General features: G+C 40.6%; 1 protein-coding gene across 3 annotated transcripts in view; it reads left to right on the forward strand.

The window, feature by feature from the left end:
* Positions 1-21,829, forward strand: part of phip (pleckstrin homology domain interacting protein) — a 38,127-nt gene that overhangs the window by 2,329 nt on the left and 13,969 nt on the right. For 2 of the 3 annotated variants that reach the window (XM_034579567.1, XM_034579569.1), the window contains 17 exons: positions 2,050-2,200; positions 2,454-2,552; positions 2,837-2,997; positions 8,637-8,858; positions 10,482-10,582; positions 11,050-11,120; positions 11,645-11,745; positions 12,265-12,305; positions 12,775-12,873; positions 13,869-14,082; positions 14,926-15,060; positions 17,424-17,552; positions 17,721-17,946; positions 19,064-19,210; positions 20,801-20,984; positions 21,111-21,213; positions 21,640-21,777. In XM_034579567.1, the coding sequence (XP_034435458.1) occupies positions 2,050-2,200; positions 2,454-2,552; positions 2,837-2,997; positions 8,637-8,858; positions 10,482-10,582; positions 11,050-11,120; positions 11,645-11,745; positions 12,265-12,305; positions 12,775-12,873; positions 13,869-14,082; positions 14,926-15,060; positions 17,424-17,552; positions 17,721-17,946; positions 19,064-19,210; positions 20,801-20,984; positions 21,111-21,213; positions 21,640-21,777 (2,322 nt within the window). The remainder of the gene's footprint in view (positions 1-2,049; positions 2,201-2,453; positions 2,553-2,836; positions 2,998-8,636; positions 8,859-10,481; positions 10,583-11,049; positions 11,121-11,644; positions 11,746-12,264; positions 12,306-12,774; positions 12,874-13,868; positions 14,083-14,925; positions 15,061-17,423; positions 17,553-17,720; positions 17,947-19,063; positions 19,211-20,800; positions 20,985-21,110; positions 21,214-21,639; positions 21,778-21,829) is intronic. The other variant, XM_034579568.1, reaches the window with a different exon arrangement.

A 21,829-nucleotide genomic window follows, 5' to 3' on the forward strand; every position in this document is an offset into this window, starting at 1 on the left:
TTATGACAATACATATATTAATATTAATCAATTAATTTGAATATTAATTATTAGCAAAAGTCAACATTTTTGTGATTTTATTTTGTGTGATAAATCTATATAACTGAAAATAAGGTTTTAGGTGAAATATATGGATTTTTAAAACGGTGTATAGAAATGTGAGGTGATAGTTGTACGGTGTGTGTAGGGCCATGTGCGTTCTGGTGCTGCTGTTGTGGCTTGAGAGGGGGTTGGGGGAGGTTGGATTGGATGGGTGTTATCTATTACCCCTCTGAAGCAAGTAAAATGGAGCAAATTGTTGTTGCACATTACTCTGGTGATGTGTGTGTGTGTGTGTGTGTGTGTGTGTGTGTCATGGCTGTGTGTGTCATGGCTGTGTGTGAAGCTGAGAGAGGTGGGTGCGCTGATATGTGATTAGAAACACTGATCACGTCTCTGAACCAGCAAGGATGTTGAAAGCAATTAAGGGGTCATTAATTGTGTGTGATTGTGTGTGTGTGTGTGTGTGTGTGTGTGTGTGTGTGTGTGTGTGTGTGTGTGTGTGTGTGTGTGTGTGTGTGTGTGTGTGTGTGTGTGTGTGTGTGTGTGTGTGTGTGTGTGTGTCAGTGCTCAGATAAAGGGATGGAGAAAGTGTGTGTGTGTGTGTGTGTGTGTGTGTGTGTGTGTGTGTGTGTGTGTGTGTGAGAGAAGACTAATTGTTTAATTTCAAGCTATTTGACCCAGTTCAGATATTTAAATCAGATATGTCTGAAACAAAGCGGATTGCCACGTGTCTAATTTAAGTTATTACATTTAAATAGTAATATTAGTATTAATATAATAATAGTAATAGTAATAAAGTATTACTGCATGTTGCATGTCTGGCTCTCTCATCCTGTGCCGGCCAAGTCACTCAGGCAGTGTGTTTCTTCAGAAGTAAGCCATGCAGGAGGGTCCCCGAGCTTCACACACACACACACACACACAAACACACACACACACACACACACACACACACACACACTGTGTGTATAAGAGTGTTTCTTTCATTCTGCTTCATGCTTATGTTGCATGCCACGCCCCCCTCCTCTGCTGCTGTACTGCACTGTTATTAAACCGTGTCCATGTACATTTAAAAGACAAACTATACAGCTGAATCGTGGCATGTCAGCTTTTATTTGGTTCCAGATGCAGTTTACATTTTGAATTGAATGAAAAAGTGTGCAATTTCGATTTTTCTAAATTGTTCTTACTCAGTTTATTTGTGTTGGAAAAAGGTTGTGACCTCGCTTCTTTTCTTTTTGCTTCTTTTAATAATGCTGGGGAAAAAAAGGCAATTTAGTATTTAATACTAAATGTTATCCTTAACTATAGAGGGAGATATGATTTGTTTTTACTATTGATTACTATTGCTCAGGAGTCAATGCATGTGTACAAAATGACACCCCCACACACTCTCAGGGGAGCATTTGAATGCATCTGCACACTCATCCCATACACACATCTTTTGCTTTATATTGTGTTGTTGTTTTTACTAGGCTATACATATTATTGTTGATTTGACTCTCATAGGTAGTCATATTATTATCTGCATGTTAATTATGTGTTTTCTAATTTCATGACATTTTAACAATATTAAGGTGGAGGTTGAAAACAAGCCCACTGGGTTCTCTGCCTCCCTCTGCACTGTATATTATTATTTGTAATGTTTCTATGTTTTTTTAATCCGTGCTAAAGAAAATCCACTCTAATCTTGTCTAACTGTTCTTTTTTTATTTTATTTTATTTTAAGTTAACACCTACTGAAATTGTGTTAGATAGTTAATTAGATTTTTAGAGTTAGTGTATTTATGTGGCACCATATTAATTCTCATTGGGAGCTTTTCTATTCCTTGCCACTGTCTGTCAGAGGCACTGCTGAGCAACACAAAACGTATAGAGCTGTAAGTGTCAGGCTCCAAATAGCTTGTACACATTTTTTTTCAGTTTCCCTTATAAAACACTGTCTTGCTCACCACTGACTGGTGATTTTGCTCCAAACGATGACACGTGTGTGTGTTTTTCGCTTAGGTGAAGCTCAACCGACACATCAGTCCAGAGCACCTGCTGCAGGTCTGCTCTAGAGTTTGTCCGCTGCTGGAGGGGGAGGTCCCTGCCAGCGTGCCCGGACTCATCAGCCTTCTGGGAGCCGGCAGGCAGAATCTGCTCCGCACCAGCAAGAGTAAGCGTCTTTTCAGTGCATGTGCACCTGAGAGGCTTTCACAAACACACATGTAAATCCACCCCTCTCAGGCAGATATTATCTTACCACATATTTGAATAGACTAACGGATACAATCTTTCATGTGCGGCGGAAAATATAAGTGGAGCTGCATACAGAAAAGATCCCACAGGCTATGAGACATATAAGAATCGGTATAATGTGTATGTTTGATGTATATAATTAGTTTATTTTTTACTTTTCCTCTCTCCAGGTTGCAAGCATGTTGTGTGGAAGGGCTCAGCACTGGCTGCCCTTCACTGCGGACGACCACCGGAGCCGCCAATTATCTATGGAAGCCCACCTAATATTGGTAAATAAGAAAAACCTTTAATTTAGTAAAAGAAAAATTAACATTCATCCATTGTCTTCAATGTTTGTTTGTTTTAACTCCTGTTTGTCAGATCTTTACATACTATGTTGTATCTTTGCTTGCCAAGGTCTCGTCTGACGGCAGCATTTGCCTCCTAATTGTTTTCACAGTGTGTTTTTGCTCATTCTCTTTTTCTTCTATTAAACAAACAAGCTTTTCATTGGGCACTCTCCTTTTCTAATGTATAATTGTCACTGCTGTTCATATCTTCTCTCGGCGTCCAGTGGAGACAAGCTTCGGCCGTCGACTAAACGGATCCTACCGTCTCCGGCAGCTGTTGCCCACTGCCGTGTACCAGCACATGAAGATGCACAAGAGGATCCTGGGACATCTGTCGTCCGTGTACTGTGTCACCTTCGACAGGACGGGACGACGCATCTTCACGGTAAGGCTGCAGGTTTTTTTTTTGCCTGTGTGTGTGTGTGTGTGTGTGTGTGTGTGTGTGTGTGTGTGTGTGTGTGTGTGTGTGTGTGTGTGTGTGTGTGTGTGTGTGTGTGTGTGTGTGTGTGTGTGTGTGTGTGTGTGTGTGTGTGTGTGTGTGTGCTGGTGGGACGCCTCTTACACATCAAAATTAGCAGGTCTACACAGGATTTTAAATGCAGGTAAAAAAGGAAGTTGACTCTTTTCTTATTGCCAGTAGAGGAATTTCCCTTTCTATTTCAAAACATTTTTTGAGTCATGTTTGACGTCACCAATCCAACAGAAATCTCACTTTCTTGTCAGTGTTGCATATTGTACGATAATAAGAACAAATTTGGTTGCATGTTGTTCCCAAGATGTAAAAAACAATTTCAGTCCGGAGAGACATCATTTGAGAATGAACAAATTCATTGCCATGTATGCACAACAACAAATGAAAATTCTGTGATATAAATGAGAGTCAACACCCCTTGTGATGTCATCAAGTAGTACAGGAAACCTCCCAGGGCCTAAACACTGGTGCTGGTTGGTGGGATCTAGAAAATGTTAAGGATCTGATGAGATTAGTGGTCTCAGTTGGACTTGACCAGGGCTCTGGATATGGAGACTGGGGGGGAGTGGGGAAGAGGGGGTTCGCACTGAAATGACAGCTGACAGCGACAGAGAGGAAACCAGATTTAAAGTTTGACAGCAACGCCACGATTGGCTGATGGAGATCGTGGCAAGATCTGATTTGATTACAGTAAACATCCAACAGTCAGCTGATGAGAACGAGTGAAAGAGAGTTGTGAATGAATGAGACATAGAGAAAGTCTTCCGTCTTCAAGGTTCATGGCCTTTTATGCGCCGACGCAGTGTGCGTCACAATGTTGCGCCTAGACGGTCAAAATATAGAAGGAGAAGAAGTGTTTACCCAGGTGTCTTGTTTCCATCACTGCCGGTCGGAGTCGGAGCCGATAAAAACCTGTTTCTACTGCAGAGTCATTTGATCCGGGAGTGAATGCTGGTTGTATCCATTCCCATCGCAGACAAAAGCCAGATGTTAGTGGGTTCTTGGACCAGTGGAAAAGGGTCTTCTGTGTGTTCTACCTGTTCAAAGGGACTTCCCTGACACTGTTGTGCGATCGTCTCTGTGCTTGTTTAGACTCACCTCTTGTGCGTTATGTGTACGCGCCTGATTGTTACAAGCTGTCTTTTGCTTACCGAGATGACCAAGCACCTGTGGTCCCTGTTGTAACAGCTCTGGCAGCACGTAATTACTGTTTACCTCACAGGGGTGGAGACACTTTTACTCAGTGACTCACAGCTTTAACTGAACGCAGCCTGCAGGAGAAAGTTCAAATAACTTTATGATAATGATCGTGCTTTAAGGAACTGAAAGTGGGGGAAGCTGACCTTTGCCCTCTGGATGCCTCTGGTAGACGCTGTATTTGTGGTCGTGTTTGTGAAACGGAACGGTCAACGTATTAAATATCCAACAAACAATGAGATAATCTTGATTTAATGTCTCCCTCCTTCTGTTTGGGTTCTCGAGTCAAACACTGCCTGCTGCTATACACCATTTCCAGCTTTCACTTCTTAAATCTCTAAAAATGGCTGTCTGCTGAGAGGGAGCGTGGTGGGGGGGGGGGGGTCGATTGACTCTCCCTGTCTCTCTTTTCTCTTTATCTCTCTTTCTTTTTTCTCTCCCCCTTGCCTTTTTCTGCACTGCCTTTCCTTTGTTCCTCTCTCTCTCTCTCTCTCTCCCCTCCTCCTCTTCTTCTCTTTGCTATTTCTCATCATAACTGGAGAAAATGTTTCCTCTGAGGCGCTGGCTAAGTGCCAGAATTAAAATTCGTTCTTAGTCTCCCTCACTTTCTCCTTCTCCCTTTTCTTTTTCTCCTCTCAGCTCTTTTTTTCTCTCTCTCGCTCTCTTTCCCGCTGTCTCCTTTCATCACAAGATCATTTTTATTTATATATTTTCTTTATTTTTGGATCTCTTCCATCAGGCTTTGCTGCAGTGGCCATGGTTGGTAATTGATTATGTAGTTTAGCTGAAACATTCTCTGTGATCATGTGTGATCAATGCATATAGGTTTGTTTAAACAATTGATTGGCAAATAGCCATATTGATTTGAGTAATATAGCTTTAGAAATGGCTCGGAGCTCATTATCACGGCCATAATGAAAGGACATATGAGACGAGCTGTTGTGGATTTTTTTTGTCCCGGTGACACAACTAACACAACTTCACATCCAAAGCAACAAGGAAAGTTGCTGTGAAGTCTTTATCTTTTCCATATCATGCACCTCTCATGCCTGGCTCTCATTTGACCACGTCAGGTTTCGTCCATCTTGGCACAGCTTTAGTTTGTCCTTGGGATTTCTCTGAATTGCTTGTTGTTGTAATCAGTCCACAAAACAACAGCTCCAGTCACAATCTGCTCTTTAAAAAGAAAATCTGACATGATTTAGCTTTGTAATCCACGAGCATGCTGCTGAAAGCATGGCCTGTCGTTTAAAATGTTTTTCAGATATAAAAGGATGCATGTGTCAGCATGTTCTGTAACCAAATAACTGTAACCTAAGCTGATGGTCTCATTAGAGCCTGATCCTTTGATTTGTCAGAAACTATTGATTTTGATGGAAAGTTTTTGCACATGTATGGATTTAAAAAAAAGCTGTGAGGCTCCTTTTTGTTTCTAGAGTTTTAAGGGTTGCAGCAGCACTCTGGTTACTTTGGGTAGTCCAAAAAACTACATGGGGTTTGTCTTCGATGACAGATATCCAGTTTAAAAAAAAAGTGGATGCAAAGCGGCTGCCAAAGGAGGAAACAAGTCAAACTTGTTTGCTAAAAAGACGTCCCTCTGTACAGGGTTACACGTCACTGACGAAAAACTGTGTGAACGGTTAAACTTCAATCATACTATGCTGTTAAGAAATTATTTTCCACATACCGGCGCCTGGCTACAAACTGAGTGTGTGTGTGTGTGTGTGTGTGTGTGTTCTAGCTCTGCTGTAGTGCACACACAGTAAAGTGGCGACTCCTTTGTAAATTTTACCGAGCAGTTATGATGGTATTTCTCACCATTTTCAGAATTTTTACAAACCACACAATCAATGTTCAATGGAGAAAATAATCAGCAGATTAATCCATGATGAAAACAATCAGTCCTATACAAAATCCTGCTTTTACATTTAATTAATGAGTAATAATAATCCAATGATAGTCACAGGGGACATATCAATTTTACATTCATTATACATTCATTAATTTCATAATTTGATATATATATATACTATATTATACTTGTACTTAATATTTTCCATGCAGGACTTTTGCTTGTAATTGAGTACTCTTCCAGTTCGGTATTAGTATTTCTATTTTAGTAGATGATGTGAATAATTAATTCATTAATTATTAGATGATAATAATAAATAATATTTTAATCATGATAAAATAACACTCTGTGGGGCCCTCACTTGATACTTGTTACCTGTTGGTTTGAGAAGTTATTTTGAGCTATTAATCAAGACACTGATGGTTCTGTAGAATCACAAACACTTTAACTCCTGGTGAACTGGATCACAGCCAGAAATACTTGAGTGTCGGCTCTACTCTGAGTCCCTGATGGCTGTTTTCTATTTATATTTATTTGATCTTGGGCAAAAATCTTCCATCTAGATTAAAGAATATTTCAGGAGCTGCCCAAACACAACATTTCTTTTAGGTTTTACTCAATGTTTTATCATTTATTTGTCGCCTTGGTTTTTGAATGCGTTGCTTTTGTTCTCCCTTCTGTTCCTGCATTGCTTTTCGTGACATATTACTACATATAAATATTCTACTGAGATGACTTCCCCCTCTAAAAGTTCCTTATTGCTAGAAACCCACAACAGCTTTTGTGGAAAATGAGACATCTTGTGAGTTCTCTCCTGAAGCCTCCGCCAATACACATTAGTCTTTCTCTACAGTTTGAGATGACTCTTATCTTCTTCAGTGTAGCTCTGCGCTGGCCTGTCTGTCTCACAGTGGTGTGAAAAATATCCGTTTCTCGGTAGTGAGTCAGGCGGTTTGCTTTTTCTGATGTTTGCGTTTGTGTGTGTGTGTGTGTTTAAGTGGTGAAAGACATTCAGTGTGCTTGCCTGCACAGTGTAACTTCGTCATTGTTAAAAAAACGAAATGAAAGGTCAGAGGTTGATGAAACATTTACGTGGTTGGAAGAATTTGATTCCCTGTTAAACCAAATTTATGTAAATTGTATCCTGTATTCAAGCCAATTTTGAATTTTGAGAATTTTGAAATCAAATATAAAACAGGTATGTGGTGTTAGTTTAATTAGTTAATGTATTTAATTTAACTTTCCACCACAGATGAGCTGAGCTGCTCATTTTGTGTTGAAATGTGACTTTGTGTCTGAACTTTGAATCCTTGTAAATGCATGCACGGAATTAAACACAGTATACTCACACCAAGGTAGTGATTTGCCTGTTAATTACCTCTGCCATGGAGGTTATGTTTTCATTAGTATTATATCGTTTGCTTGTTTATTACTTGGCAGGATTATGCAAAAACTGCTGGATCGAAAACAAGGAAACTGAAATTGATTTTATCACTATCTTTACAATGCGGAATTGCAAGAGGTTTTTCAAGGGAATAATTCATTGATCTTGATAAAAGAAATCAGGCACATTAAGAGGACTGGCTAGTGCATTGTAAGCCTGCCTTGTTTGGAATGGGCTGTTTTCCTGGCCTGTGGTGAGGCTGGTTGCATCTTTCTTTCTAACACTGTAAAAGTGACCTGCAGTAATTGAGCTGTGGCAGGTAAAGATCCTGAAGCTGCGCCACCGCTGCTGCACAAACAGCTGTTAATTTGTATATTTGAAGTTCGGTGAAGCTCAAGTGCGGAACCCAGTTGCTGTTATTGTGAAAGCGCTGCTGTCATGATCGACAACAGCACCTTCTTTGATGGCTCCCAGTTGCCGCTGTTGCGGAGCACTGGTGTTTATTAATAGTGAACGCATCATGTGTACAAATCGCACCACATTCCACAATGCACTTCCTTGGTCCCTAAACAACACATATGTTAAGTGTGAAGCTGATACGATGAATGGTTCTTGATATATGCTTTGCACAGAGGGACAGAGAGAGATAGAAGATATCTAGGAGTGTGTGAAATTTGGTGGAGCTTGATAGAATTTAAGGAGGACCGTTGGGCCTGAGTGGAGGTATGTGCTCTACTGAGTGCCATTCTAGTGTTACTTATTAGATTATGCATTGAAGGTGTTTACATGACAGTTGCAGTGTAACTCCCTTTACTGGTGTTAATCAAATCAGTCTAATGGTTTGATAATCTGGTGCCCTCATGTCTATTGTCCTTTGTTGTCGCACCATAGTTACACGCTATTTATTTATAATTATTTCTCTATTTGTGTATCTGAAAAGTCTTATTCTCTCTTGTGTTTGTGTTCGGGTTCCTAATCTGCAGCCTCGAGCGGCCGCGTGCTCCGATTCATTTTAAAAGTCTTTTTGAACTCAACATGCTTTCATCTGTCTCAGAAGCAGACACGCCACATCTCAAACTATTAAAAATACTAATACATATTGTTAATAATCTTTCCCAGGGCTCAGACGACTGCCTTGTGAAGATCTGGGGGACAGACAGCGGACGTCTGCTGGCGACGCTGCGTGGCCACGCCGCCGAGATCTCCGACATGGCCGTGAGCTACGAGAACACCATGATCGCCGCAGGTTCCTGTGACAAGACCATCAGAGTGTGGTGCTTACAGACCTGTGCCCCTTTGGCCGTCCTGGAGGGACATGCAGCATCTATCACCTCACTACAGGTATGACGATTGACAGAGGATACGATTTTGCATGTGTGCTTATCTGTGTGTGTGTTTGCTTTGTACAAAAAGAGAATCTGAAAGCTACTGACGACATTTTTTTATGATTGCCCTCATGCTCTCATCCCTCCAGTTTGGATCGACATTTAATGAAACTTCTTTTTGTCAGCATTTTGCATGTTGGTTGATTTTTTGCTGCCAAAAGATCTTTGTATAATAGAGAGCCACTAAAACTAATTTTAGATTATGAGCATATGAAACCTTACTGCAGTCCACGGTCGCTTTTGAATATTACGTAGATGAGGTGAAGAACAAAACTCCAACATATGGGCGATTGATGAAATGACTGATGGCTGATATCCAGTGTTATTTCTGGGAGCAGACTACTGTGCCATATGGGAACTTAATGGTGTTAAAAGATTGTGTATGTTGTTAATGGATACGGCAGGTGTTGTTTATTGTCAAAATTCCTGTTACAACGCAACCAGACATTGGTTCAGTGTATTAATCAGCAGCCGTCTTTTGAAGGTTAAGCCATTTCCTGAAATACATTGGTAATGTAGTTTTTAGTTTATGTCCTGGTTCAGGTTCATTTTTGCTAACCCGCACCCACCAAGCTCCATACCAGACCCGACCCATTACCTCTTTTCTGTCCAAGTCAAGTCCGGACCGGTTAACCGTGACCCGACCGGTCACCCATGATCAAACACATATGCTACAGACACAGGCTACAGTTATGGTGGATTTGTTGTGGTCTTGGAAAAGAATCTGTGAATTTTCGCAGCACCTGCAGCTGTTTCTCACCGACGACGTGCCTAGCTTGTGGCTATCAAAAGCTAAAACATTTTACATGCTGTAAAGCCACTGAGAACGTATTCACCACTGGCTATATTTGTCTTTATGGCACCCACGTTGATGTACTAGTTTGTTCGCTGTCAGTAGTGAGCAGAGAGTTGAGCAGAGGGGGTCAGAGGTGGTGTCATAGGCTTTCACAATAAAAACAAATCCTTGTGGCTGACTAGGCTTCATATAAGCCGATTTAGATGTTAAAAATACTGCATCATTTTTTTTCAACATACTTAAGTCCTCACCTGCTGCCTGAGCATGTTCATTTAATTTGCATCTGTGCCCGTACCTGTTCATTTATATGAAAATATGTGATACCTGTTACACAGTTTTTTTTAACCCTACCCAGAGCCGGACTCTAACTCAACAGTAAATAGAGTATTTTTTTAAGGCTGTTTCCATCCTTGAATTAATACATGCTAATATGTCACATTTTGGCTGCCGATGGAAATCTATGGTACATAGTAAAAAGCTACGTTAGTCTTTGGATACACAGTGAGTACTTCCCATTAGGATTGGTTGTTAGTTTTAGTCTTTTTATGGATATTGTCAAAACATAGTCAGCCTGTCCTGTGAATTTATGCTGTTTTATCACTCACAGAGTTTGGGATGGCCTCTCTTTGTTCGCTCTCTCACTCTCTCTCCCGACATTGTTAAAATGCTTTTTAAGTTCATGTGGGTTAGTTGTCCTTTTTTCGTTTTTCTGCTGTAGTGTTTGGAGCATGATTAGAGTGTCGACAATGATCGACTGTAACCTCTCATTGGTTGTGTTTGCAGTTTTCTCCTCTCTGTTGTGGCTCCAAGCGTTACCTGTCCTCCAGCGGAGCTGACGGAACCATCTGTTTCTGGCAGTGGGACGCACGCACGCTCAAGTTTGGGTGAGAAATGCAAACGTTGTTTCACAAAGTCTCACCTGTACAAGTGCTATTCACACCTTTTAAAATGACAGCATGTTTGTTACTTGGTGAAAAACATACTATTACTTACTTACTTTATTATCCTGTGTATTCAGTACATTATTTAGTTTGTATTAATCTCAACTGTGAATGGATTTTAGATGTTTTTGCACTTTGCCACATGACTACTTTCACTTTCACTTTCAACTTTCTGTTTATGTTGGATTTGACTCCGACATCTTGTCATAACATCTAGTGTGTAAATTAACTTAGTATGCCAAGTAATAACAGTGACTACGTCTACATGGACACTGATATTCCAATATTAACCTGATTAAAACAAAAGTCTGAATGAGACTGCAATGTAAACAGCATTTTCTGATTACAAGAACAAGGATTTTCTGATTATTAACCCTTTTCACTGTTTCTGTTCTTGTGTGCACGTGCAGCCAGAGACCCAGTAAATTCACGGAGCGTTCCAGGCCTGGTGTCCAGATGATCTGCTCCTCCTTCAGTGCAGGTGAACACGACACGCTCTGATCTTCACCGCACATGCCTCCACACCACAGCAGCACAGGGGGAAAGCAGAAGTGAAACAAAAGTGCACAATTATGACATTAAATGAAGAGCTGCCACGGCACACAGCCACACCCGAGTGATGTGTGCTGCTTGTCAGTAAATGTGGAATAAGTGTCCTTCACAGTTGTTGAGAGTGTATTTGTGTCTTGAGATGTTATCAACCTTGAACGCCTGATAAATGGCCTCCAGGTTTGCAGAGTTTGCCCTTGAAAATACATGAAGCATTGCTGTTACTCATCCTTGAAGTGTATAATAACTATTGTGTTTTCTTTTATTAATCATAAATCCATTAAATATAATAAAATGCTGGAATGTATGGCCTCTTTGATGCTCCTGAGCCACAGGCATTAAACAGAAAAGAAGCGAAGATACAGAAATAATGAGTGAAAGGATTTTTTTTTTTACAGAATTGTAAATTAATGCATGTGTGCAATAGCCTAACAAAACTCCTGTATGTGTATCCAGGTGGGATGTTCCTCGCCACAGGAAGCACGGATCACATCATCAGGGTGTACTACTTTGGCTCAGGCCAGCCAGAGAAGATCTCTGAACTTGAGTCGCACACAGTAAGTCAACAGAGACTGTATTTACAATAAGTTTAATTTAAAGCTTATGTTTAAAGCTTCGTTCTATCAATTGGTCTTGTACACAACCTGTTTTTGTTTTAAAAATTGTGGTGTACAAAAATTATAAAAACTTGATTTTCAGTCATCAGATTGTTTGTCAAAATACCTGATATTTTCTCTTTTTAAGTGACCTAATTTGTATTAATTCATGTCTTTCCCCTTTTACATTTATTATGAAGGAGGTTACAGAAATCCATTTTATAGATATACAAACAAACAAAAAAAGACAGAACAAAATGATCTGAACATAATTATATATATATTTGTATATGTACACAAAAGTCATGATACATTCTAATTGTGCAAATAAATTCGAATGAAAAAACACTGTAGGTGTAGGTACAGTACTTTGAACTGTATCTCATGATCAAAAAGCTTGTTAAAAGACATTTATATGTAATATACAATCAAATACAAATTTCTTGTTTTGACTTTTTTCTTGTTTTTTTTCTCACCTAGGACAAAGTCGACAGCATCCAGTTTTCACATTGCAGTGACAGGTAGGTTTGCACAAGTTGTGCGTTAGCGTGAGCCATTTTTGTGTGTTTGTTTTAATGGAACCTACGGGTGTAAGAATGTAACTTGATTGATCAGCAGAAATACCACTTACTATTCACTACATGCTCTAATACATGTTCTCTCTCTCACACTTACACACAAATACACTTGAATATATCATGCAGTCACTGGGTGTAAATCTGTGTGCCTGTGTGGAGTTTGCAGAAAAACAAGCTCAGCTTTAATTCCCATGGGCTGCTGTAATCTCAGCAGTGAGGGAGGTAGACTGTCTATGCAGAGGGGAGCAGTGGAGGGGAGGGAGCGTACAATTAGTGTACACTGATGTGTGCACATGAAAGCAGCCATTGTACAGCAGAAAGCTAAAATAGAACCAAGTGTTATTTTTACAGTTTATTTGCTGCATGATTATGTTTTCACAAATCTGTGTGTGTGTGTGTGTGTGTGTTGTAGGTTTGTGAGCGGCAGCAGGGATGGTACAGCACGAATCTGGCAGCTGCAGCCTCAGGGCTGGAGGAGCATTCTGCTGGACATGCAGACCAAATTACCCGGGTACGTGTGTGTGTGTGTGTGTGTGTGTGTGTGTGTGTGTGTGTGTGTGTGTGTGTGTGTGTGTGGCTGTCAGAGTGTGGCTCTTCCACCAGTGCTGTTGTGCTTGGAGCTCAGAGCCGTGGGCTGGGATGGTCCTGCGGGTTACAACGTCAGACCAAAGTTTTACAAAAATCAATCAAAAAGTCCCAGACCTATTGTATTCGAGGAATCCCAGCTGAACGCACTGCTTTGAAGTAAAAACATTCATTTAGCAATAGTTAGACGAGACTTAAATCCCTTTGTGCCACCAGCCAAACCTTTTTCATTCAATTACATCTGAATGTATTTATTCAGAAGTGGGTGAGATGCTTTATAATTTACAGAGCATAAATAATCGAGTTATAAAAACAGTATCTTCACACCTGTGGCACGTGGTGTGAAAGTGATTGATAACTCGATAGCTTCCAGACAGACTATAGATTTATTGAAGGCATCACTGACTGAAAAAATGGAGACGACACCAACATGCTGTTTAAATCTTTTAGTGCGTGAATGAACTCAGTGAACGTGAGACTATGATAATAAATGCAGATAACCTGGTTTTTTATGGTATATGAATCTGTAGCTGGGATGTGATCGTTGTAATCAAGGTGAGATCATTTAATAAAAAGTGAAAAATACATTCAGGCACAGTCTCATCTGGAAAGACTTAGAAATATTTTGGATATTACCTTGGAGTATGAGGGCCACTTAAAGGCGAAACAAAATCAGAGATTTCGAAAGAAAAGTTATATTATGAGAATAAAGTGTATAAAATAATATGCTGATGTTCACAGTTTATAGCTTTATGTAGCAGCTGATGTTATGAATTTATCTTGTAGAAAAGGTTTAGCTGTCATGATTGGCTTGCTCCGAATGAATTATGTTAAAAAAGGAATGAACAGGTGAATCCCTCATGTCAGCTTAACCGTTTGACAAATATCTTTGATTTGCTCTTATTTAATTTCTGCGTGTAGCGTAAGCAAAACTGATCTCAACTTGCAAAACACATGCCATCAACATCCAACCCTCAGGAAGTACAACCCTCCTCCACTGGAAGACAAGGTGACCAAGCTGAAGGTTACCATGGTAGCGTGGGATCGCCACGACAGCACGGTGATCACAGCAGCCAACAATCTGACGCTGAAGGTTTGGAACTCCACAACGGGAAACCTGGTCCATGTCCTGATGGTATGCAGCGACTAAACACATTCAAACACAAACAGAGACACACAAGTAAACACAAGCATGAATTTAAGATTAACTGCATAACCGCAGGGTTATTTGTCAATCTTACAAGTTTTACTTCCTTCTAACAGTTCACTAATGATTTCCATGTGGTGCTGCTGAAATTAGATTTGACAGATTTTTAGTTTGAGTAACAGTTCACTTTTATGTCTCTCAGCAGCAAACATGCTCGCTAGTCTGCAGTGTCATCACTGATGTCATCACATAATCTTTTGCACGTGCTGCCCTCCAACCACCATGTAACAGCGTTTTATGATTATCGCTGATCTTTTAGAAATATACAGTGGATTTTTAAACTGATTTCTTACCTTGATAATCAAAATGCATTACCCTAAATATTTTCCCACTTTTATTTGTCAAGTTAATAATTTATCTTATTATTGGATGGTAATGCAGTTATTAGCAGGGAGTGTTGGAAACTCTACCCAGTGCTGCTTTCAAAGACATGGGACATGGGACGATTGTTACCCAGAAAACATTGCATATTCATCCAGAAGGAATAAGAAAAAGCAGTAGTGGACATTGGTAAAAAATCATATGGATTCTGTCCTTTCTTACATTAAAAGACTTGTGTTTTAGTAGCTGACTGTGAATTATTGGATGTCAAAATGCACTTAAACAGAAAGAGTAACAAATTATGCTGAAGTGTTGCTCTAGTGTTAATGGGCTAAAACATATTAAATCACAGTTACAGTCCTTTATTATAAAAACGCTATTGATTCCTCTTGAATCATCTTTATTTTGTACAATTGTCTTAATCCAGACGTTCTTGTTCTTTATTGACAGGGTCACGAGGATGAGGTGTTCGTTCTGGAGCCACACCCCTTTGATCCGAGAATCCTGTTCTCAGCAGGGCATGATGGGAACTGTATTGTGTGGGACCTGGCCAAAGGGGCCAAGATCCGGTCCTACTTCAACATGGTAAGATTCTCACTGTCACTGTCTTTATCACTTCTCCTTGGCTATTCACACTGAAGGTAAAAAGTACTTTTTACACCAAAGGTAGAGCATATAAACACAATTTTGCATATTTTTCTCATAGACGGGAAAAACAACAACAATGAATATTTCTGCTTTGACATGCGTCAAAGCACCATGTCTGAAGAGGTTGAATATAACTGTTTCTCCACAAGGTTTCATGTTTCCATCACTGATGACTTAGATCCGGAGCGGTAAAATATCCATGATTTTCAAAAGTTATTTAACCTGGGAATGAATTTCGATTGCACCCTTTCCTGCTAAAGACAGAAGCCAGATGTTAGAGGGTTTTCTGTCCAGGTCCTTATACATTTCCCCTCTCTTGTGTGAAATGTTATCATGTTTTCTTATGCAGTGAATTAGCAAAAAGGCACTCAGGTTATCCTTGTTTGATTTTATGTTCTCTGGACTGCAGAGATATGTGGTTTTAATCAAAAATATTCCTTCCGTATTTGCTTCTTTCCCACCACACATTCTTTTCCGTTTGTTTCCCAGCGTCACTCTTTGTCTCACATTCCTTCCTTCTCACCCCCACCGCCCCTCTGTGCTTTCTCTTTCTCTCTCTGCCGTCTCACATTCTCACCTTCGTTATGGCATTTTATTCGTCATTTAATTCATTATGCGTGGCCATGGGCATGAGTGAAATCATCGCACCACACTCATATATGCCACTGTGCATATTTATCTAGTGTGTTAATTATCAAAGCCACCACTGTATTTCCTGCTTGTGTCTCTATGGTAACCAAGGCCGGCATTAATCACAGTCTCAAAAAAAGTGAGTCACTCAGAGCTGGTCAGTCTCCCAAATCCTGGTGACGATCACAGACAGTGAACGGCCTCTTCCCGTGTGATTTCTTAAACTTAAAGAAATAGTGTTGCATTTTAGGAAATAACCTTATTTACTTTCTAATATATAGTGCGCTCGAGGTGTGCAACGGATCATAAAACTCATGGTTCAGATGAGATCATGGTCGTTAGTCACGGCTCGGATCATTTGTTTTGGCAAAGAAAGGGAGACAAATATAACTTTGCTCCCTATTTACTAAAGAATTTGAAGAACAATTAAGCAAGTGACCGTTGCAACATTTCAGATGTTCAATGTTCAAATAAAGTTCTAAACGAAAATAATTGATATTTACTGGTTAAATTGACGTGCAATATGAACATTAGTGAATAAAAAATAGCCTGTGTGTGTATTTCTCTGCCAGTCCCTCCACAGACAAATTAGGGTGATGTTGCTTAAAAAGTGTGGCCATGCTGGATGTATTTCTCGTGGCCACATACCCCAACAGTTTTGTCCTCCACCCTCCTTCCGTCATCAGTATATTTAACCAGGAAGCCAAAAAGCTCCCATACATGTGACTTAAGTGTAAGTGATACATCCCGCCTCCTCCCATCAGCCCTCTCTTCAAAGCCATGCCTTGAAAAAAACACATGAGCGTGCACGGTCTCACAACTTTATTTATTGATGGCAATCGGGAAGTGAAGAGGGTTTTAAAAAATAAGATAAAAAGTATTTCAGGAACGTACCAATCCCACATTTAAGTGATGGGGGTGGGGCTTGCCCAATTCTTCCTCTGTTCACATTAGTTCCAAACAGTGGGGGTAGATCCGTATGGATCCACCTTAAAAAATGAATCCACCAGCACCTCTCAGCTGTAAGAATGAGAAAATATGTTTTTGGTTTTAGTGGCTCTATGTGCCAAAGTATTGCGTACATAGTGAGCTATGGACTGCAAGACTTTATTTGTCATGTGCACAACAATTACATACAGCAGTTGCTGTTCTTGGGTCACAGGCTCCCTCTAACCATGCTCAAAAATATTTACACAGAAAACCACACAAGCAAAAAAAAAAGAAAGAATTTAAAAACTAAAATAAATATATAAAATAAAACTAAAGTAATAAAATACTGTTGGTGGTAGTGCAGTAAGTGCTGGTAGGTTGTATATTACACTGACAGTGAGAGTGGTATTTGTCTTCTTTTCTAACACCCAGCAAGTAAGTGCCTTTCCAAAAATGCAGAACTATTCCTTTATTGGAGCATAGCCTGCCCACTGCATCCTGTATTCAACACACATCCTGCAATAAGGAAGTCTGTTTAAGCGAGCATACACTGCTTATTCTTTTAAACACTGCTGTATCTGTTCAGCTGCGGTAGAAGGGGATTGAGAGTTCAGTCTTGACATTTGGATTTGACTGTGTCCATCTTATACAACTACTACAGATGCCAGGAAGTGTAATACTGTGATTTACAATGAGCACGATATCTTCTTCTCCTCTTCCCGCTGTCTCTCTGTGGATAGATTGAGGGCCAAGGACACGGGGCATTGTTTGACTGTAAATGTAGTCCAGATGGGCAGCATTTCGCAGCCACAGACTCCCATGGACACCTACTCATCTTTGGCTTTGGCTCCAGCAGCAAGTACGACAAGGTAAGGCGACAGGATCACATACATAAAGATGAACCTATACCTGATCTATTACAACAACTCAAGCACTGACAGATGCCCTCAGATCAGACATGGCCAGATCGTCAGTGACGTGATTCGCTATAAAATGTGCCGCCTAAATGTACGTTTTACTCTTCACCTCTGCTTCAGATCGCGGACCAGATGTTCTTCCATACCGACTATCGGCCGCTGATCCGAGACGCCAACAATTACGTCCTGGATGAGCAGACACAGCAGGCGCCACACTTAATGCCCCCTCCTTTCCTGGTGGACGTAGATGGAAACCCCCACCCCCCTAGATACCAGCGGCTGGTGCCAGGCAGGGAGGGCTGCAGGGACGAGCAGCTGATCCCACAGATGGGTGTCACTTCCTCAGGTACGGAGGCTGAAATCTGACCCTCAGGAATATCGTGTCTTCATGTTCTAGGAGTCATGAAGTGGGATTTGGCATTTGCTTTCCTCTACGCTTGAGATCAGATCCTTTCATAGACGGCTTATCACAGCCCGCCTGCCAGCTCGTCCAAGTCCCCGTTCAGACCTGATATTAACATCTGTCTTGAGAGATCGAATCCCCTGAGAGTGATCAGCCCTGAGTTTGTCTTTCCATACCTCAATGTGTCTCCTGTGGCCACTTGTGATCAGATCTTATTTCCCAGCTCTATTTGCAAAAAAAATCATGTAATCGTTCATGTTCACAAAGTGATGTTGTTACTACCCAGTCTAAGTTAGAGAGAGATAGATAGATACAGTAGATAGTGGGTCAGAGTAGGTGATCCATTATATCTGGCCCAGGATGCATTTGTGTTCCCACAGCTAAAAATGTGGCCATGTGAGTCCCAGACCACCAACTAATGTGGTTTGATCAGATCTCAGGACGCATTCAGGACACATTTGGGTGCGTTCACACCTGTACTTAGTGCTGCCCACTTGTGGTAGGACCACCCAGGACGAATCTGGTGGAATACCAGACGTGAACGAGCTCAGAGACACTTCATAGCAGATCATACTGCTTGCTTGTAGCTCAGAATGTTATCAGTTCTTAATGAGACACTAGAGTCAACAATTCAAACCAGAATTAATGTTAGGTGAAATATTGGCAGGGATATAAACAAAAAGGAAAGGACTTAATGAAATGCAGTTATATTAAAAGAAAGAGGTGACAGTGGTGATGAGAAAACAGGAATCTTTACAGGCTCTCTGAAGCTTTTGCCTTTCAGTAACTTTGTGCTGCTGTCGGCTAATAAAAGTCTCTCTGGATATTGAAGGGACTCTACAGGATTTGGGGAAAACCCTATTTCCCTTTTCTTTTGTCAAGTGGATGGTAGCATACTGAGATGTGCCAAGTGTAGGAGAACGATCGCTGGCAGTGGCAATCTCTCTGACTGTAATACCTGTTCGATTTCAAACTTATCTGATTTGACCAGATTCCTCTCTCTCTCTGTTTCTCTTTCACCTTTTAACTCTCTGTCTCTTCCTCCATTCCTGTCTGTCAGGCCTGAACCAGGTGGTGAGCGAGCAGGCGGTGGATGGTTCCAGTCCTCTGGACACGATGATTCAGAGGCTGCAGCAGGAACAAGACCAAAGACGGGGAACAAATGATGCCCCTGCTCCGGGTGCTGTGAACAGCATGGCCAGTAGAGGTGGGAGCTATGGTCATGATGGGAAGGTCATGTTGTTTGTAGTGTGAGCAGGGTTTTAATGCGATTTACGTGCAATACAAACGAGAATATTTCACCTCTTTGGAATAGCGAAGATATAATATAAGGCAATTCATTGTCTTAGTTGAGGTAAAACTGTTGTAGCTGTATACACACAGTTTAATATCAAGCAAGTACTATATACATCCAGATATGATTAATTTGTACAATTAACTGCATAATAATAACACGACTTAAAACATTTATAATATCTGCTTATTTATCATAGTCATAATTTATAATTGCTTTCCAAACCTTTCTTTGTAATTAGTGTGTTGTCATATTAAAATGGTTTTTCCTATGAAATATGCAAAAGCCAATTTTGCAAAACAAGCACTGTGATTAACACAGGAAACCTGAAATGTTCAGTGAGACACATTTGAACAGAGTTGGTGAACACAGAGAACTGAGTGTTTGGGATTTGCTCCAATGTTGGCTAACCCACATACAAACATACTGTTCATTAAAGTCACCCATGTGTCTGTGGCTCTGTTCATCCATTCTCACACTCTCACAGACACAATGTGAAGTAAATACATTTAGCTGACTTAATTTAAAAGAGAGAGACTGTCTTATTAGTGATAAAATCACAAGTATCTTTATTGACTCTGTGCTTTGTTTAGAATCATTATTTTTCTCATCTTTCTTTGTGTCTCTCTCTCAGTCTCTGTTAGTGCTGAAAGAGAGAATCTATTACTGACAAGTCAATCAACAGAAGAGTGATCAATATCTATTTGGTTTAATGGTTAATGGTTTTTGGGCATTTTCACACCTGAACCAAGGTTCATGTCTTGGTTTCATCGTTTACATTTGATCCAGTTAGTTTTGGTTTTACATTGTAATGAATTAACTAAAAAAGTGTTTTCACACTGCAAACAAACGAAGACATAGTTCCATTTAATTTGGGCTGAGATCACCTTTTTTGGTACGTTGGTCTGGACTTTGGTTCTAGGCCCCTTTCACACCTGTTATTGTGGTTCAGACTAAACAAAAAAAGTCAGACGGTCCAGACCAAACCAGGTATGAGTGAAAGTGCCCTCTGTCTTTGTCCAGCAACTACAAAATAGTTCCTGGTCCCACCTTCTCAAATGCAAGGATTTAATGCTTTTCTCAGTTTTACGGGATTGTAACCTGAATATCATAGGGTTACTATTTTGCTTTCAACGGTTGGTCTGACAAAACAAAAACTTGAGCTTGAGGAAAAGCTGATATTTTTCACTATTGTCGGACATTTTATAGACATATGATTAATTGAAAATGATAAATCATTTGTTTCAGGCCAAGAAGACTCCCAATAAAATGTAGAGCTACAAATTTCCATTTACACAATTTTGAGATGATTTGAGTTCTCTATTATTATTTATTACAATGAAGTTCTATCAAATGCTGCACTTACTCGAAACATCATCCAAAAACTAATCCTTTCTAATGATGGAAACATGGCAGAAAACAAGGCCTCTCCTTTTAATACTTTTTCCAGATGAACAAACTAAATCGGTGCTTTTCTCTTTCTTTGACATGACTTTTCCACAGGATCGGTGGGTTCGCCGATGGAGGTGCACTCCCCACCCAACGTGGGTCTACGTCGCAGCGGCCAGATCGAGGGTGTACGCCAGATGCACAGCAACGCCCCGCGCAGCCAGATGGCCACAGAGGGAGACCTGGTGGCCTGGAGCCGCAGGGTGCTGGTACCTGAGCTGGAGGACGCCTCTGTCGGGTAAAACGCACACAGATGCATACAATACTCATACTCTGTCAGACTATGGAGGGCTGAACGCCTCATGAGTTTCCTGGTGGTGGTAGCTTTCATGCCCATCAAACATATGTGTGTGTGATTATGCAGGAGGCAGATGACCTGGCGTGAGGCTAAAGGGGAGGAGGAAATCAATATTTATCAGTCAGAGAGGAGGAGACGCACCATCCACTCTCTCCCCAAGGAGAGCAGGGTAAGTGAATTACCACATTCTCACACACACACACACACACACACACACACACACACACACACACACACACACACACACACACACACACACACACACACACACGTTATTGTTTTACAAATCATATTTTAATCAAATTTTTATTTTTCTCCTTAAAACATTTTATTGATGGCTTCACTTCTCTGAAACACAGAATTTCAGCAAAGTCAGTTTCAGTCCAGACTATGGTCCAGGTCAAGTACCGGACCATTAGCACATTTGCATACAGCCAAATATTTATTTTAAAAATATATCTATGCAAATACATAACCTCAATATAGTTTTAATCAAGTTGTATTATTTGTGTCACAGAAGAATTATTCTACTATGGGCTGTATAATATCAACTGAGTTATTCTTTTTTCTGTCTTCCCTGTTCTCCGTTGTGCAGGTTCATCCCACATCTGAGTGTGTCGTAGACGAGGGGAGGAAGAGTCAGGGTAACCATGGTTATCAAACTCGTGCTGCCATGGAGGAGACGAGTCGGCAGAGCGCTGAGGGTGCAGATGACGATGACAGCACCTCAGAGGTAGATTCACTGCTGCGACAGCCTTGTTTTGGATCTGTGGTTAAACTGTCTC

Source organism: Hippoglossus hippoglossus, chromosome 24 (assembly GCF_009819705.1).
Source record: "Hippoglossus hippoglossus isolate fHipHip1 chromosome 24, fHipHip1.pri, whole genome shotgun sequence".
In the NCBI taxonomy this organism is placed as follows: Eukaryota; Metazoa; Chordata; class Actinopteri; order Pleuronectiformes; family Pleuronectidae; genus Hippoglossus; species Hippoglossus hippoglossus.